Below are 19,281 nucleotides of genomic sequence, written 5' to 3'. Positions count from 1 at the left end.
TGTTGTTGTTGTTTTCATTTTAATTATTTCATCAAGAGGTTGCTTGAATCTTGCATAGGCCTTTCCTTGTGTTCTGCATTTTTTCTGAATAAAAAAAAGTAATTTTGAAACCATAAAAATAATTAAGCCATAAATAGATAGATAGATAGATAGATAGATAGATAGATAGATAGATAGATAGATAGATAGATAGATAGATAGATAGATAGATAGATAGATAGATAGATAGATAGATAAATAGGACATCCAGAGTTTATAAGGTTGGTTTTATTTTTCAAGTAAATCCTCAGGCTTTTTTTTCATAAAAACAAGAAACTTCAGAAAGAACTTCTCAGAACTCAGAACTTCTACACAGACAATTTCTGGAGGAAAAAAAATCAGATAAAGTTGACTGCATAAGTGGAATTGCTGCATTGCTATGCACTTTTGAGCTTTAACCTAAACTATCCAGGAGCCTTTAAAGGTTCTTAAGTGCAATATAATTAAAAATGAAATTTTAAGAAAATTGAGAAATGAAGTAACTGTGTGGCTAAAATTTCCTTACACAATATAATGAATTGGACAACTAAGTAATTGCAGGATGCATATTTAGAACTCAGAGATTTATGGATGTTTGTGGTCCCTAAGAATGTTTTACTCACAATATTTTTTTCTTGTTGCAATTTCATTTGAGGAGGATGCATACATGTACTCTTATTTTGAACTTATTTTGAACATATGATGGCTTCAATAAGGTATAGCTCGGGGATATCTCAAAGGTGCTTATTTAAAAGGCAACTGGACTGTCTTGGTTTTTCCTTAAAGACAGTTTGAAAACTGTTTTGCTTCTTGGATGGGAAGCAAAATTTCTTCAAGGAAAAACAGTTGCATTTTGAAAAAGCTCCTTTGGGACAACCATGACCTAGATGACTGAGAAGCTCCATAAACTCAGTGATATATTGAATACTTTCTTTCCCAATATATACCAGAACTCATCTTCCTTAAAAGCCAAGTTATTATTGCTTTCTTAAAACTCAAATCCAGGAGCTGCAACTGAGAAGACTCTGCTTCCTGACCCTGTAGATATTGTTAAGAGTCAGAATCTGTGAGCCTGCTCCATTAGATAGGAGAAATCACTGTGAGTAGAAAATTATATGAGCATTTCTTTAGGAGAAGCTATCTTATGAGAAAAAAGTATTTTTAGCAGAAGTCATTTTTAACTAGTACTTTCATTTAACATTACAATTAAGGAGACAAAACTAATGCAAATTAAGAAGGAAGGAAGAAGGGAAGTCTATACGAGTATAGTAAAGATATATATATATATAATTTGCCCCTTCATCACAATCATAAACAATTTCAATAAATTATCACCTGCTCTTAAAATACAGCAAATTATCTCATCTTCCTATATTCAATTTCTTATCTATAAACAAATCCTTAAAACCTCATCATTCAGTCCTGATTAGCAAATGTCCATTAAAGTTTACTAAACATAACACAGGTTTGCAAAAATAAAATAAAAATTTCCAAGAGCTGTTTTGGTTATTGCACATAATCTTTATGTTTTTTGGTGCACTGAATCCGAAAATTACCTCCATTTTGTCATAGGACATCACATTTCCTGACAATTTAGGTAACTATGTTAAATAAGGCAATACCTCAAAATAAATGGAAATAGACTTATAAAATTAAAGTTTTATTACAATATTTTCATGAAAATCCTTTTTTGAACTGAAATGAGCTCACTTACATACACTAAACTCGATTCTTCTTCCTTGTGAGGCTCCTCTTGGTGCATTTACTCTTGTGAATAGCATCTGGAATGTCTCTCTGAAGCATCCCACAGTAGTCTGCCATCATTGAAATGCTCCATTTTCCCTGTTATCTCCTTTCCATCTCTTTAATGTCTTGGTGGAATTGTTCCTCCACCTTGTTCCTCACTCTTTGTTCCCTACTCACAGCTCCCAAATTTTCAGAAAAGTAATTAAGGTGGGACTGGAGGAAATGCACTTTCAAACTCATCAGGCAACCTAAAGCTTGAAATGTTTTCAGCATTCTTCCAACAATCTTTTTGTAGTGAGGATCTTTGTTATTGCCTAAAAATTTCTATATGACTTCTTTAAATGCAATTCACCCTTCTTTTGAAGGATCCGTCATGATATTGACAAACTCTTGATCAACTATAAGCCTTTTAATGTCTGATCCAACAAACACACCTTCCTTCAATTTTGCCTCCGACAGGCATGGAAACTTGGTGACCAAGTATTTGAAGCATTCTCCATCTTTTGGAAGTGATTTTACGAATTGCTTCATCAATCCCAATTTTATGTGGAGAAGTGGTAGAAGAACGTTATGGGAAGGTACCAAAGTTTCTCGGAGGACATATTTTTCACCGACTGTTAGCAACCTCGGCTGCCAACTCTTCTTGGTCCAGTGATTTTGTCGGTCTCGACTGTCCCATAGACACAGAAAACAAGGGTATTTGGTATACCCAGCTTGTTGCCCGAGCAGCCTGCCCAAGACCTTCAAGTCCCCACACACTTACCAACCATGGTCTTCATATTTAAGTTGACGAAGAACCAATTCCAAGTTCTCGTAGGTTTCCTTCAAGTGTATGGAATGACCTACAGGTATGGAAACGTAAAAACCTTTGTGGAGTAAAACTGCTTTGAGACTTCTTTTTGAAGAATCTATAAAAAGATGCCATTGCTCTGAATCATATTGGATTTTAAATTGACCCATCAGAACTTCGACATCGATGCAATGGTGCACCTTAGAGCCAAGGTGGCGCAGTGGTTAAATGCAGCACTGCAGGCTACTGCTAGATCAGCAGTTCAGCGGTTCAAATCTCACCGGCTCAGGGTTGACTCAGCCTTCCATCCTTCCGAGGTGGGTAAAATGAGGACCCAGATTGTTGGGGGCAATATGCTGACTCTCTGTAAACCGCTTAGAGAGGGCTGAAAGCCCTATGAAGCGGTATATAAGTCTACTGCTATTGCTATTGCTATTGCAATACACCAACTTGTCTTCCGGGGCAAAGTAAGGAACAAACTCCTTTTCACAATGTCTGAACCATGAAGATGACACTCCTGGCAACAATAAATTCCTGCTTTTCAGCCTTGATCCGAGTAACTCAGTGACATCTTTGGGAAGATTCAAGTCTCCTACCAAATCATTCATCTCCTCCTGAGAAAACAATTTTGGTCTTGTATCATCTTCAAAGTCAGAACTTGATTCGTCATCTGGTTCAGGTATGACTTCACCTTCATCAGAGCTAGGTATCTCTTCCAAGGTAGCAGGGGGCTTGGGTACTGGTATATCTGTGCCGTGGGAGATGGGATGAATTGCTGAGAGAAGATTGGGGTATGAAATGGAATGCTTCCAATTGGATTTGAACCCTTTCACATCGCATGAACAAAAGTAACAGTCATCACTATGGTTCTTTTGCTCTCACCATACCATAGGAATCCCATAACAGAAAGATTTTTTCTTACCCTTGAACCAGTTTCGGAGGTCCTCAACACACCGTTTGCACACTTTATGAGGCGCCCAAACTTTATCTTGATCTCCAATTTTTAGTCCAAAGTATGCAAAGTATATTTTTTTCACAAAGTCTGTAATATTCTGCTGTTGCTTCAACACTGTATATTCACAGGTGAAACAGAAACTGTCTGGCGAATTAATACACTTTTGCAGAGCCATAACATAATGGTTGAAGAATGACAAGCTACCATGAATTGTGATGAAAAAGTGTGAACCAAGAACATGATGATGATTCGTGCACAAGTGTGGCATGCAGGAGACAGTAGCTCTGTGTCTGTACACGAGATGTCACAGTGTTGACCACACCCCCTGCACTGACCGGAGATCTGCCCTGTGTCTCCCTCCCACTGGATTCTTCAGGAAAGATTAACCCCTTCTACCATTAGAAGCACAGACTTAAAACTTGCTTAGCTTATGTATATATTGCTGACCATCAGATTTACAGTGCTATATTTTTTACATAACTTTGACAAACCCTTTAATGGTTTTTTTTTGCATTTTATATCTTAAATTCACTAATGTGAATTAATTAATAGTAATTTGGACTTTAAATTTGGTTAAAAACCCATAATATAAAAAAATACCAAAAATTTTTAAAAAATGATAAATTTGAAGACAATTTTGCGTGTTGTGGCAAATCATGACATCTAGGAGTTTTTTCAATATTTTATTGGTTTTCAGCACACCAAAATACATGGAAATTAGATGAAAATAATCAAACAGCTTTTTAGTCACAGATCTGTGTTAATATGTTTTAACTTTGATCAAATAAATTGTCTGTATATTCCTTGCTTTTAACATCCCTAAATTTTAATCCCTACAAATATCATCCTGGAATTTTGTTCATTTTTTTCTTGTCCCTTCTCACAACATTTTTCCAAACTTAGCAAATCTCTTTTGTAAATCCAATGTAGAAAAGTTATCTAGTTCACTCTTTTGGTTTATTATTTTTACATCTCTTTTGAGTTATTAAGATGGCAGCTGGTTTTATTTGTATAACCATTGTAGCATATGTTTCCATATCATTCCTGAAGCTTGTCATTTTTTAATCCAACTTCAGATTGATCTCAGTCTTGCCCAGTAAAACTTGTTCCTCTTTCATAATGTATAAGTATAGTCTGTCTATAATGGCAGACCTTTCCCTGTCCAGAGAAGAATTGCAAACAGTAAATCCATTTACCAGATCTTCATTCCACCATAGTCATCAGTGGAGTCCTTCGGGATTGGGCGGCATACAAATCAATTAAAATTAAAATTACAATTCAATTCATCAGCTCTCCTCTTAGGGAAGTTACATTCAATTTGCCATTTCTTCCCTGGAACCAGAATGCAAATCTTGGTTTGGTCATTAAAAGGATGAAATTGATCAAGGTATTTGATTAGTCATAAAATGATCACTTCTCATGTTAAAAAGTAGATTAGAAATATCTCAAATCACTTTCCCAAAAGTATCAGCTATTTATTTAAGAAAACTGGTTACCCTCATTGATGTCTCCAGAATATAGCTTCATTTGTATATTATAACATGCATTTACTAAATGTATTAAAATGGTACTAACAATATCACAACAAATTGAATTAACATCTCTAAATCATTGCACAGCCTTCACTGTTTTATTAATCAACTGCACTGGGAAATTAAGCAGATAAGTTCTTATCGAAACTATTGGAAATTGTGTTATAATTGTAGGATTCAGAATACACAAAGGACATGAAAATACAGAGACAGAAAACACTTATGACCATAAGGCTTGGCCCAACTAGATTGTGGCTTTTATATGATACCTATTACTTAGCTGTAACAAGTGTTTTGGCAGAGAAGCCCTCGTGCACCAAATTTAACAAAGTGATACCAGAGCCAAGGTGGCGCAGTGGTTAAATGCAGCACTGCAGGCTACTGCTAGATCAGCAGGTCAGCGGTTCAAATCTCACCGGCTCAGGGTTGACTCAGCCTTCCATCCTTCCGAGGTGGGTAAAATGAGGACCCAGATTGTTGGGGGCAATATGCTGACTCTCTGTAAACCGCTTAGAGAGGCCTGAAAGGCCTATGAAGCGGTATATAAGTCTACTGCTATTGCTATTGCTATTGCTATTGATACATATATTATCTGAATATATGTGGGTGGGTGTGTTTGAGTGTGGCACCTCAAATGTTGACTGTCTAGTGGCTGCCTAGACAAGCCACTATAGTTTTCTTGGCACAATGCTTTAGTTGCTCTATCCACTGATTTTTACCCCAAACCATCAGTAATCAATAATAGATTTTAAAAAATAAATAAATAAATTAGGGATTAATTGGTTGACCTATCAACCATTTGGGGGGGGGGAAGTAGGAGGGGTTGTATCTCTTGATGGCAATCTAGTAGCCATCTAAATTTGTGTAGGTACTAGATATGCATTACTGAGAAGCTGAAGTTTGACAAATAATTTAACTATTGGGGACCATAGTGGGAGTTATAAAATATCCTAGGAATAGTTACATGGTATCGCTCATATGGTATTATTCTAGAGGCATTTATTTGCTTAGCCATTGGAGTTCACCAGGTGAATTTGGGCAGGTTAATTGTTTCTTGAGGTCCTAAAAATGACATTTTCATGTATTTTTTTATTTTTTTCACATTTCTGACCCCCCCCCAATCTCCCTCAAAGAGAATTCTAGTGGATTGATTGATTGAATGAATGAATGATTGAATGAACACTGAAATATTCCATATTAGATGATCAGATAACTCCTTTTAATTAAATATTTTGTTTATTCCTAGTAACATTACAATGTTTGTTTTTCTTCTCTCAGGTCTAAAATGGGTACCAGCAAAGATCCAGACATACTCCACATGGAGGCAAAAACACTGGATGGCCGTAAGTGCTGTGACTACCTCTTTATCATTTTATCAGAATATAATTATGTAGTCTACTAGCGTTCAATAGCAATAGCAATAGCAGTAGACTTATATACCGCTTCATAGAGCTTTCAGCCCTCTCTAAGCGGTTTACAGAGAGTCAGCATATTGCCCCCAACAATCTGGGTCCTCATTTTACCCACCTCGGAAGGATGGAAGGCTGAGTCAACCCTGAGCCGGTGAGATTTGAACCGCTGAACTGCTGATCTAGCAGTAGCCTGCAGTGCTGCATTTAACCACTGCGCCACCTTGGCTCCTATCACCTGAACATAGGATTGCATTAGGAAGATCCAGTGGATACTTTTATGATTATTGTCAGTCTGATCATGTAATAAACATTTTCAAATAAATAGAAATTCAATATAACATTCTAAAATGCAAAACAATATTTACAGAAGTAGGAAAGATTTGCAATTTGTGAAAAACTGCAAAAAGGCATAAAATGAAACATACATAATTCATAATATATTTTTCTAGTGGGGCTTCATATGATTTGCTAAAAGGTAAAATCTTCAAGGTTTTGACTCTTGGTTTATCTGTAACAAACTAGCTCTTAATTTTGAATAAGTGGAATGAAGGGGGGTAATATTATATTTATTCTAATCTTCAATTTACTCTTCCTTTGATTTAGGAAAAGTTAATGAAAAGATAAATTGTTTGCTTTCATTCAAAACTCTTCAGCTTTGACCATTTAATCTATAGCCTACAATTTCCCTAATAGCTTAATTTTTGTATTTATATGCTCACACTATATATCCTATATATATTGCTCAGATATTGATTATTCTGATGATGTTTTCCTTAGTTCATGGATAGCTTTTGTTAAAAGCATGTCTCTGACAAAAAGTATTGTTCCATTGAATTAATTTCCAGATCAGAGTTGGTGATGAAAATAACTAAGAAGGTTAATTTAGCAGGAAGAGTTATTTAGCTTTTTTCAATTATAGCTGGGTAAAGATTTTAATATTTTGAATTTCAAATGTCATTGTTAATTGTGCTTTTTTATTTGTCTATAATATGGGTGTCTACAACTCGATTGTGTCACATGATATCACATGATGTATCACAATGTTTTTGTCTTTGCAGACCCGGTTAGGCATGGCATACATATGATGCATTCGGCCTGCAGGCCATCAGTTTGACACCCCTGCTCTAAAACACACACACAAACACACACACACACATGTACTTTAAGATGGAATGTAATTTATTAGGTCACATTCTGCCATTCATTCCCTAAGTATCCAGTCAATTAAAAAAAAAAAGTATATTAATATTGTACATAGTGTCAATGATCCAACTAATAAACCCAACCAATTCAGCACTCCGAGATTAGCATCTTTCTCAAATAACCGTTTTATTAGTATACCATTTCGACACGCATGAAAACAAAACCAGCTCTAACTATTTCCCAAATTTTCAATATAATTAAAGAATTGACAAAGGTCACATTGTCCAATTATGTGTTCTGGTATCTGCAAACCTCCCAAAAATGGCCCGTTTTTCACGAAAATGTACCCATTTTTTAAAAAAAGGCATGAATAGCCTTGGGGGAGGGGCTTGCAGAGTGCTCCTCAAAGGTGGGGGGGCCAAAAACAAGCAAAAATTGGCCCATTTGTCACAAAAACGAGCTCGTTTCTTGTAAAAAAACACATGCATAGCTTTATGGAGGCTTATAGAGTGCTGCTAGGGGATGGGGGGCAAAAATCGGCCGTTTTTGCTCATTTCTGCCCTCCCCAGCCCCCAGGAGCTCTCTGAAAGCCTCCATAAGGGTATTCACAGCCATTTTGATGAAAGGTTGGGGCTTCAGGAGGCAAAAAATGCTATATTTGATGTATAAGATGCACTCAGATTTGCATCCTTTTTTTTTTAAGGAAAAAAGGTGCGTCTTATACTCCGAAACATATGGTATCTTAAAACAGTAGTAGAAAACAGACTGATGTAATAAAGGATGCTTTCAATGTACACATATATGGATTACTTTAACATATATACTTTTATGGGAAAATCTGAACTGAAGGCATACAATTGAATAAGGTGATGAAACTATTAAAAAGACTAATCCACAACATCTTGGGTTATTTAAAGCCTAAATCTTGAAATACATCTGCTCTTTATATTCATACAAAAACTATTTGCCCTAAATAAGCCATACTAATATGAATCAGTGTTATAATAGTATGAGGAAGATGCTCTGTCAGCATAACCAGAATTTAATTCAATAATTTTTTTTTAACAGAGCTGCCCCCAGAGTTCTGGTTCGTATATCTACTTAACATCTATAGATATCTCTTTTTTCAGGCAAGAAAAAAGCAGGGAGGGACCCAGACGGTTAGATCCTTCTTTGTAGTTTGCAGTTGTTGTTTTTTTGGCTGTAAACGGAGAAGGAGGATCACCTCAAGCTGAGTCATTTACTCCGGCCAGATCTTCTCAGCTGTCTTTTTTTCAGCTCAAGGCGAGGAACCCCCGCCCCTCAGGACATTCTTTTGAAACTAAGCCATTGAAAATAAATACGAGCAGAGACCAAACCTGTGAACTTTTCTTTATTTTTTTCCTATCAAAATGCCAGCTTCAATGTTATAAAAAACTCCTTTGTTTAATTGTTTTTAAAATGGTGACTTTTTAGCTTCCGCATTTGCTATAACGATATATCTCCAACTTCCTGGCACAGAATCAAAGGAATAACTTCTCACAATTTAATTAGCTCCCTTGAAGATTTTTTCTTATCAACCTCTAAAAATTTACTGAAATTACTTTATTTGAAACTAACGCGAGCAGAGACTTTGTTTGCTTCCTTTCTATAATGGCACCGAAATCAAGATTGGGGAGACGTCTTCTTAGCAATACATCTCAGGCATTTGCTACAAGGTCGCAGCCCTTGCCTTCTACGCCCCCTACTGGAGATTTGTTAACGAAAGAATTTCTTTTTGAGATTCTTAAAGAATTTAGATAGGGGATGAAGCAACTTATTACAGACTTATGTGATAAGCTTGATATCAAGATTGCTCAAACAAAGGAGGATATGGTCGGACTTGTAACTGTACTGACAGATTATGTTGCTGGAATGGAAGATAAGTTGGAGCTCCTGGAGGAAGCCAACACCAACCTGACATCTAAAATTGAAGTGCTGCAACAGAAAGTTGAAAATGCAGAAAAACAACTTGTTATGACAAACTACAAAAAGATGGAGCTTGCATTAAGAGTTAGGGGATTGCGTGAAAACGAAAAGGAGAACTTGAAACAGATTTTTTCAGAGGCTTTCAGTCGTTTGGTGGGAAGTCCGGGACTCAACTTTGATTGGCAGATCCAAAAAATCTACCGTCATAATTTGTGGGTGGCGAAACAGAGACAGCTCCCGAGATATGTAGTTATATATTTTGCTACAAGAGAATCCAGAAATGCGATATTACAAGAGTTTTATAATACCAGGCTGCAAATTGACGGACAGGACTTGATTGTTTTCAAGGAAATACCATCCCAAATGTTAAGAGCCAGGAGAGACTATGCTTTTTTAGTTAAAGAACTCAGAAATCGTCAAATACAGTATAGATGGGATGCGCCATTTGGTATTATAATTACATTCGGTGAGCAAAAATATCGTCTCAACTCTGTATGGGAAGCCCGAGATTTTTATTATAAGACCCTAAAGGCGGGACATCCTGAACCACCTGGACCCGGAGAAAGACAAAGAGAAGGACAAGAGAAACAACAAAACACACAATCACAAGACAGGAAGTATCGCTTTCCCCTCCCAGAAGAGCAGAGGATCAGAGAACAAGGACCTAGCCGTGCTCCTAGACGAATGGAAAATAAGGTGGATCGCAGCAACATCTATGATTATCAGCCATTGATTAAGGAGATATCTACGAAACCATTATAAAAGAGAAAGTAAACATTTTGCTATATCAAACAGCTCAAAAACGACATAACTTTTCTGTAAGAAAATTATATTAAATTAACTGATCCAAAATATTTGCTTAACTTTGAACTTGGCCAATATTTTGTGACTTTTGTTTTGCATAAAATGGTATAGTTGTATACCGATGAAGAGACATTTAGGCTGAAAGAACTGATGCTGATCTCTTTGGAAGATATATTGTATGGGATCTAAAAAGACTTGATGGATAATTTTGAATTTTTATATAAATTACTGATGATTTACTTCCCAGGGTGAGGAGGGCGGAGATCGTGGTGATTTTCCTGGATCGCGGCCCAGTTCGGATGGAGTTGGGAGGTGTGGTGTAGACGGCAGGGTAGTAGAGGTCGAATGAGAGCTTATTTTGAGATGGAAATTTTATTGATGTTTGTAAAAATTGTTATCTGAATATACTGTTTGGAAGGATACATCCAGGGAGTTTGCAGGAGATTTAGGCGGAGCATATATGAGAGGAGTACAGATGAATATAAAACATATGTATGTGTATGTATATGTGTGTGTGTATATATATATGCATATATATATGTGTGTGTATGTGTATATATATGTATATGGATACGGACAGAGGCAGGGATGAGAAGAGCTGGAAGAGGAAATCGAGAGAAGAATTCAAGATGTGTTTAAATTGTGTCATAGAGGAAGGAGGCATAAAAGGGATAAATTAAGGGTTTAACAGACAGATATTTAGATAAAGAGATAAGGCCTCTAGCTAGAGAAGAATTCTACTTGGTTAACTTACTTGGTTTTAACATAGTCTGAAAACCTGCAAGTAATTAATTAATTGAGATTAGGACTGTTCAACTTTTTGTAGTGATAAGAAGCTGAGCTCAAAGCAGAGAGTTTATTGACTTTTTTTCTTTCTTATTCTTCTTTTCTTTTACTCTTTTTTTTTTAACTTTTAACTTACTTGGTTTTAATACACTCCAGACTGTGTTTGATAAAAAGTTATACCGGGTATGGGATCTGGGAAGTCGGAAGGGGGGAAGGGAGGGGGGATCATAGGGGGGAGGGGGGGAGGGGGGAAATATAGTTTATGTCAATTTTTAAAACAATAAGAACGCACTTGTATACTGTTGCTTTTTTCTTTCTTTTATAAAATAAGAAGCCGAATACATTGATGAATAGTAGAAATACACCGAAGTGAGGAGTAGAGGGAAAGAAGAGGGAGGGGCAGATAGGGAGTGAGAGGGGAATGAAAGGAGGGTGAGATGGAAGGGAGGGGGAGAAAGGAATGTTAGAGGGGGAGGGGAAGTAGAAGAGAGGAATGTTGAAGGGGAGAAAGGAAAGTTGGAGGGGGGAGAAAGAAAGGGTGTATGGAGGGTTGAAGCGTTATGTTGGTTTTGTATTTTGGAATATAAGAAGAGTTATGTTTATTGCTTAATGTTATATGGCCTCAATCTTGCATAGAATATATCTGATTATATAAAATGAAAATGAAAATGAATAAAATATTTTAAAATGAATAATTTTTTTTGAAAAGGTCATTGGGACCACAAGATCCAAACCAACATCTAGCATTTCAGATTTCTTTGGGATCATTAAATATCAGAGAATGTACTGAATAAACATCCCTTTACTCTAAAATATCTCAGATTATTTCTCAAAGTTCACTACACATCTCCTTCAGCTATCCAACACTAAATTAGCCCATTGTGACCCTTCTTAATTCAGTTTTTATTTTGGCCAGTGTAATGTGCAAATAAATGAACTTTGGCAATTCCATCTACAGTAACCTTATCAGTGAAGCAATCCATATCTATTTTTGTAATCAGGACGCAATAATCTTTTCCTAACAATATTTTCTATTGGGTGTCACAAATAACTTGCTCATACTATTCTCTTCTGTGGAGTTTGAGGGCAACAGGTTGCAGGTTGCAAGTAACAAATGTGGTCGTGTATTTTAATAGAGTAATAGAGTTAACTAGGCAACCAGCCTCATCCATAAATTTCAGTTTTTCTAAGAGATAGAAGCAAAACTGTACTGCATTGCATTAAATAACCATTAAATAATCAAGAGCCGAGGTGGCGCAGTGGTTAAATGCAGCAAGGCAGGCTACTTCAGCTGACTGCAGTTCTGCAGTTCGGCTGTTCAAATCTCACCGGCTCAAGGTTGACTCAGCCTTCCATCCTTCCGAGGTGGGTAAAATGAGGACCCGGATATGCTGACTCTGTAAACCGCTTAGAGAGGGCTGAAAGCCCTATGAAGCGGTATATAAGTCTAACTGCTATTGCTATTGCTAAAGGATATTAATGTATCCAGACCAAGATGGATTACAGTGGTTGAAATCTTTTGTTATCTTTCTATAATTTTGATATATGAATTCACTCTGCATCCTAGAAACTGTGTAATAATATGCTATATGTCATATTTTGATAAAGAAGTAATATCACATTTGTTCTAGTATCTTTCTGATGAATATGATAAAATCCGAATAATATTGGCATGCCCACCAGAGGATTCTCTGTCATTATTATTTTTTTTAATTGAAAATTTTGAAAACAAAACTTTTACAAATATTTACCTCCCTCCCCCTACCCTCCCCACCCAAACCCCACCCCCACCCCAACCTTCCCCCCCCCCAACTTCCCAGAACCAATACAGGGTAAAAATCTTTAACAAAGATATTCTAAGATAAACTTTAAAAAAAGGTTAGTATCATTTGAGCTTTAACTCCTCTTTGCTAGGCTAACTCTAAACAGATTATATCATTCCTTGTTTCTTCAGTCATAAACTATCTGGAATTTCTTAGTCCCATATTTATTTTGAGTCAATCCATCTTCTCCACTCCAGTTTATATCTCTCATTTGAGTGGTCTTTGAGATATGCTGATATTTTAGCCATCTCTGCTAGGTTTGTTACTTTTAATGTCCATTCTTGAATAGTAGGCAAATCTTCCTTCTTCCAGTATTGCGCCACCAACAGTCTTGCTGCGGTTATTAAATGCAAAATCAAGTTAGTCTCTATAACTGTAAAATCAGTAATTATACCTAACAAGAATAACTGAGGGGTAAACTTTATCCTTTTTTTAAGAACATTTTGCATAATCCACCATATTTTTATCCAAAATGCTTTTACCTTTTACAAGTCCACCATATATGATAGTATGTAGCATTGAGACAATCACATCTCCAACATTTAGGTTGTAAATTCGGATACATAGAGGCCATTTTTTTAGGATCTAAATGCCATCTATAAAACATCTTTAAAAAGTTTTCTCTCAAATTTTGGGCTTGTGTAAATTTTACATTTCTTACCCAAATCTTTTCCCATGTATCCAATATTATTGGTTCTTCAAAATTTTGTGCCCACTTTATCATACAGTCTTTAACTAATTCTGATTCTGAATCCATTTCTATTAATACCTTATATAATCTCTTTATATGCATTGGACTTTGATCCCTAATTTGTTTTAGTAAATTATCCTCATTTTGCATAAAACCGATTTTTTTTATCTTTTTTCCATCTGGCCTGTAACTGGCCATACTGAAACCATGTTTGAATTGCCTTTTCCTCTTTTAGTACATTCAAGGGTTTTAATTGTAATACACCACTTTCTAAGGTGAGAAGCTTCTGTATGTAATTACATCCTGTTTTTGTACTATAGCAATAGCAATAGCAATAGCAATAGCAGTAGACTTATATACCGCTTCATAGGCCTTTCAGGCCTCTCTAAGCGGTTTACAGAGAGTCAGCATATTGCCCCCAACAATCTGGGTCCTCATTTTACCCACCTCGGAAGGATGGAAGGCTGAGTCAACCCTGAGCCGGTGAGATTTGAACCGCTGAACTGCTGATCTAGCAGTAGCCTGCAGTGCTGCATTTAACCACTGCGCCACCTTGGCTACTATAGTTTTGTACTATATTTATATTTTCTATTGCGAATTGCCCACATAGGTATCTTATTATTTAGTTTGTATTGATATTTTAACCAGACCCGCAGTAGAGCATTCCTTAAAATGTGAAGACTCATGCAATATCGAATTCCTCATATCTCTCGTGGCAAAATACACCACAATGTCTCTTGGGAGACATGTCCTAGCAAGCCAGGAATTAACATGATATATCTTATCAATCTGCCAATCAAAAATCCCTCCTGACCGTCCCATCAATTGATCAAAGGCTTCTGAAAAAATCTGCTTCAAATTTTCTTGGTTTTTCTCTTTGAGGCCTCTTATCCTTAAGGCAAATTCCATATGTCTATACTGCAACATTAAAATTTCATTTTCTGCATCACCAACATCCATTTTCGTTACCAGATTAATATTGGAATCATTAAGATCTTCCAATTTATCTTCAATTCCTGAAACATAGCCTGATAGGCATTTAAAAGTGTCTAAAATATTGTCTCTAATTTGTTGATTGCGAATCTGAACCAAATTCATAACTTCTTTTAACAATTCCTTATTGGCAACAGATATCTTTTCCTGTATTTTAATTTCCATCGCAGATGCATGATTTTTTAAAGCCTTGGCTAAGGCCACACTTAGTTCTGTTTGCAGTATTTCTCAGGTCAAAGGCTCCCCTGTGGGGGTAGGAGGGGATTTGGGGGGGAGTAGTAACTGTAATTTAGTTCCAGGAGCAGGTGAATTACCAGCGCTCTTTGAGGCTATCTTTTGCTGCTTAGAGGCCATTTTACATTTAATCTTCTCCACCCAATTACTAAATCCAGGCAAGCCGCTTGTCCAGCAATTACTATTTAGTTTAGTAATAAATCACTACTGATTTAATGATCTTTAAATGTTGTGGGCTCCGTAAAAGTCTGTAGCATCAGAGCCTGACTCCGCCTACAAAGCTGTTCGGCGCCATTTTCTGTGTGTTTCTAGCAAGTAGTTAATCAGAAGGAATTCTTTAAAAAAAGGAGTTAAAGTCTTAAAGTGTTAAAATACATACAATTAGAAGTTCTCCAGTATCAGTCTGCCCACATTGGGATCAGTAATAAATCAATCTTTGAGCTGAGGGTGGACGTATGCCTTCGTTCTGCAAAAAGGCAGAAGTCCTTGACGCGGAGAATTCACTGTGTTGCCGGGCGGCTCACACACAGATTTATGTTTGGGGGGGAGTAAATGAAGCGCTACCCAAACACAGCTTCCTCACCTCCTCCTCCTCCTATGCCCGGAGAAGAGGTAATCAAACTGTTAAACAGTTGATGGATACTGTTTAGACAGCTTAACGCAGCCAAGGATCCGGAGCTGTTAAAAACAACAACTCCTCTCAGACCACGCCCATCCAGAAGTCCCCACCAGAGGATTCTCAATAGTAAAAGAATGCAGGGTATTTCTCAACATCAAAAGCCAAGGATGCAGGTGGTGGGTGGCTGTATTCTTCATGCGTCATTCAATAGAAGATGACTACGCATATTTCCTCCCCTATTCTAGTCTGGTATTATTATTTGATAGGAAATGAATATGTTTGCAAGCTCTGCTACAATTTTCCATGTTCTAGCTCTCTAATGCTAATGTCCTTTTCAAGAAATTGAAAAGGTTGGGCATTTCAGTAAACCAGACATTTTCTTGGTTTAGCCATTTCATCTACACCAGGGCTGTCAAATGTGAGGCCCGCAGGCTGGATGCGTCACAGGCTGGCCATGCCCACACCTAATTTAGCAAAGGGGGCGAAAGTCATGATATGTCATGTAACAACACTGTGATGACGTGAGTTTGACACTCCTGATATACACTAACCTTATCAGTGAGACAACCCATATCTAATTTTGTGATCAGGATGCTGTATGTTTTTAGTGTTGCTGTGACAATCAAAGTAGCAGCTGTTGCTGGAGGTGTGCATGCTGGCAGTGAGGAACTTAACATCCCAATTATTAGTGGGAGGGAGAACATCTGTGCTAGAGAAGGAAATAAATTAATTTCAGATCTTAGTAATGAAATGTATTAATTGGCATGAATTAAGTGTAAGTGATTAGGTGCTTCCTGTGGCACTGGATAAATAAAACATCCACAGGGGTTAACTATCAAAAGAATAATTGTTGCTACATGGCTTTCTAGTGAACCTACTTAAAGAAAAAAAGTTTATTGTAATAAGATTCTGAACACATTCCCAATATTTATATCATTGTTCTGAACTTTTCCTGTGGTTCTGCTCATGTGAAATCCTTTTAATACTCTGAAGTCTCAAGAAAGCAATATCAGCTTGCTTCTAATCACACACATATACAGAAAAAATGTGAAATTATATGATGCTGTTATAGTTATTTACTTGCATCTTAATTTCTGATTAGATATTAATATAATATAATATAACATAATGATATACTATATAATAATGTGGTCATCATTTGATGTATTTTATGGATAAGAACTTTATCAAAACTTACTAGGATATCTATTAACACAGATACTGTACATGGGCACATCAGGTGAGTATAATTGTGGAGGGCATAGAATGTATTCAGAATATTCATGTAACATAGTAACATTTAGCAAAGTCTTCAGTTATCATCATAATATAGAAAAAAAATATGGGGGGAAATATTTCTCCATCAAGCTGTATTATGCCATGTTCAGTGGAAATCTCTGGCAGAACTGACTGCTTAGGAAACTATTATTATGAACTATCTCTAGTCCAAAAGAACCTAAAATTTATAATTAGAAAGCTGCTTGACCTTAGGAGAGTTTTCATTTTGAATGAAAGAAAACACTGCAGTGGAGGAAGTTGTTTTTGAAATAGTTTTTAAATCTAATTTCTTCTTAGACAACTCTTTTTTTCTTTCAAAAATGTAGTCAACACATAGCCTTCAGAAATGTTCCGCAATAGTCCATCTATGTGTTACTATAGTCCAAAAGACAAAAGTCATCCATATTTCTGTTAACATTAAATATAACTTAGAAGTATTCCAAGTCCTAGGAGCTATATCTCTGTAAAAAAGGAAAGATACTGGAAAGGTCATTCAATTTCTAATATCTTGGGTAGCTTTATTCTCTGACTCTTGGTCTGTGTTTTTCAATTCTTTCTTGCTCCTATGAGGCAGCATGAAGATTCACATAGACTCAAGGAACCAATATTCACTAGAAAAAAACACAAACCCCATTCAAAATGGATTTAGGTCTTCATGCTGCCTTATAGGCCCATTTAGATCTTAGCTTAGCTATTGACCCTGGCCAAATCTCTAGAGATAGGCTCAAGAAAAAAAGGAAATAATACAAAATACTCAGTATAAATTTCTGGAATAGAATTTTCCTGTTCTGATGATTTAAAGGAAAACAAGATATGTTCAGCCTGAAAAAAATATTTTTTAAAAAGAAATAAAGAAAACAGACAAAAGTATAAGACATGTCTACATGTACTTTTGTTATCTATTAATCTGATTTTTTTTAAAAAAATCAGTTTGATTTGTTTTACTCTGTTACACACTTAAAGAAACTTAATTGGGGGTCTTTTTAAAATCCTCTAAAATCCACAAGAAAGCAAGAAAAAGTTTTGACTATTTATTGCACTTTGCTTTCCAATTGGCTATCATAACATAACTAATTTTTTTCAAGCAGTGATCTGTATATGAAATATTTAAGGACAGGTGGTCTTCAACTTACAACCACAACTGAGTCCAAAATGTCTGTTGCTGAGACAGTTGTTAAATGAGTTTTTCCCTTTTCCTGCCACAGATGTTAAGTGAAACACTGCAGTTATTAAGTTAGCAACATGGTTGTAAAGTTAATCTGGCCCCTCCATTGAAGGTGGCAAAAGGCAATTACTAGACCCCGGAGTACTGCCGCCATCATCAATATGAATCAGTTGCCCATCTGAAGGTTGACCACGGAGATGTTGCAATAATACGTGGGGAAAATGTTTGTCACTTTTTTCATTGCTATTGTAACTTCAAACAGTCACTAAATGAAAGGTTATAAATCGAGGACTTCCCATAAAAGATTATGAACGTTCAGAGCTGAAATCTTGTTATGTTTATGTGTTTCTTTGTGTGCTTTCAGATGCACAGTACATCACCTGTAGGATGCAGAACTGCTCTGAAGCTGTAAGAAGCAAGCCTTTTCCTGGATATATTGATTCGGATTCTCTCATTGTCCAAGATGACTATGTATTTGTTCAGGTCTGAAACACTGATTGCAAATCATTTTTTCATTTATTTTTCAATGTTAAACTCCCTTCCCTAACAGAAGCAACAAAATAGCTTGAGAACAAGCTAATTCAGGGCATCACCAAAGTTTTTTTCCGCATTGGGATGCTAATTGTTTCCTTCTGCCTTTGGTTCAAGTACTTTGTTAACACAAGGGTCATGAGGGGTGAGGTCTGACATATGTTCAAGGTGTATGGAAATAATCTATCTTGTCAGTCAGCTCTCCACATTGTCTATTCCAAAAATGTTCTCACATTTCAATGGGCTTTTAAGTTTGCATGCCAGAGTTCCCATATCACCATTACAACAGACCAATCAAGGTTTTCTTTTTTATTAGTTTGAAATGGGGCTAGATAGAGTCTCTCTTTAGAGATGGAATGGAGATGTAGAAAGGATACAGAAAGGGAATGCTTAATCAGGCATGATTGTCATGTGAGGGCTCCTATTATTGTGAAAAAGAAGAAAATGAGATATATTCAGCTCAGCTATGTTCCAGGTGAAAGCCAGAGAATATATCTGAATAGTTTTAAGTATCATTATCTTCCTGCTGCTACCCCCATCATAACAAGGAGGAAATAAAGTGCTGGCAAAGTGGAGATGAGATATAAATTATCTGTCTTTCAAGTATTTCCTTAGGCTGAGATTCCTGGCTTGCATCAGCAGATACATTTTGAAGCTGGATTGTCTATAACCATGAGTTTTTAAGTGGGCTGAATATAGAAAATCCTGAATGTGTTACCAAATGCCATCAGCTGTACCACTCTAGACTCTAAGTTGTCTGAGTATATCATTTCCTTCCAAAAAGAATGTATATCAAACTCTTCTAAGGGTTAGA

The 19,281-nt window shown here is 36.3% G+C and overlaps 1 protein-coding gene across 1 annotated transcript in view; it reads left to right on the top strand.

Annotated features, from left to right (window-relative positions):
• LOC148043642 (VPS10 domain-containing receptor SorCS1-like) overlaps window positions 1-19,281 on the top strand; it is a 596,751-nt gene that overhangs the window by 451,930 nt on the left and 125,540 nt on the right. Inside the window, exons 6-7 of the mRNA XM_087726087.1 lie at window positions 6,320-6,384; window positions 18,301-18,419. Coding sequence (XP_087582213.1) covers window positions 6,320-6,384; window positions 18,301-18,419 — 184 coding nt within the window. The remainder of the gene's footprint in view (window positions 1-6,319; window positions 6,385-18,300; window positions 18,420-19,281) is intronic.

This window comes from Thamnophis sirtalis, unplaced genomic scaffold, assembly GCF_051295495.1.
Source record: "Thamnophis sirtalis isolate CommonGarterSnake01/CBP01778 unplaced genomic scaffold, rThaSir2_p1.2 scaffold_11, whole genome shotgun sequence".
NCBI lineage: Eukaryota > Metazoa > Chordata > Lepidosauria > Squamata > Natricidae > Thamnophis > Thamnophis sirtalis.
This window is presented reverse-complemented; position numbering and strand designations above follow the sequence as displayed.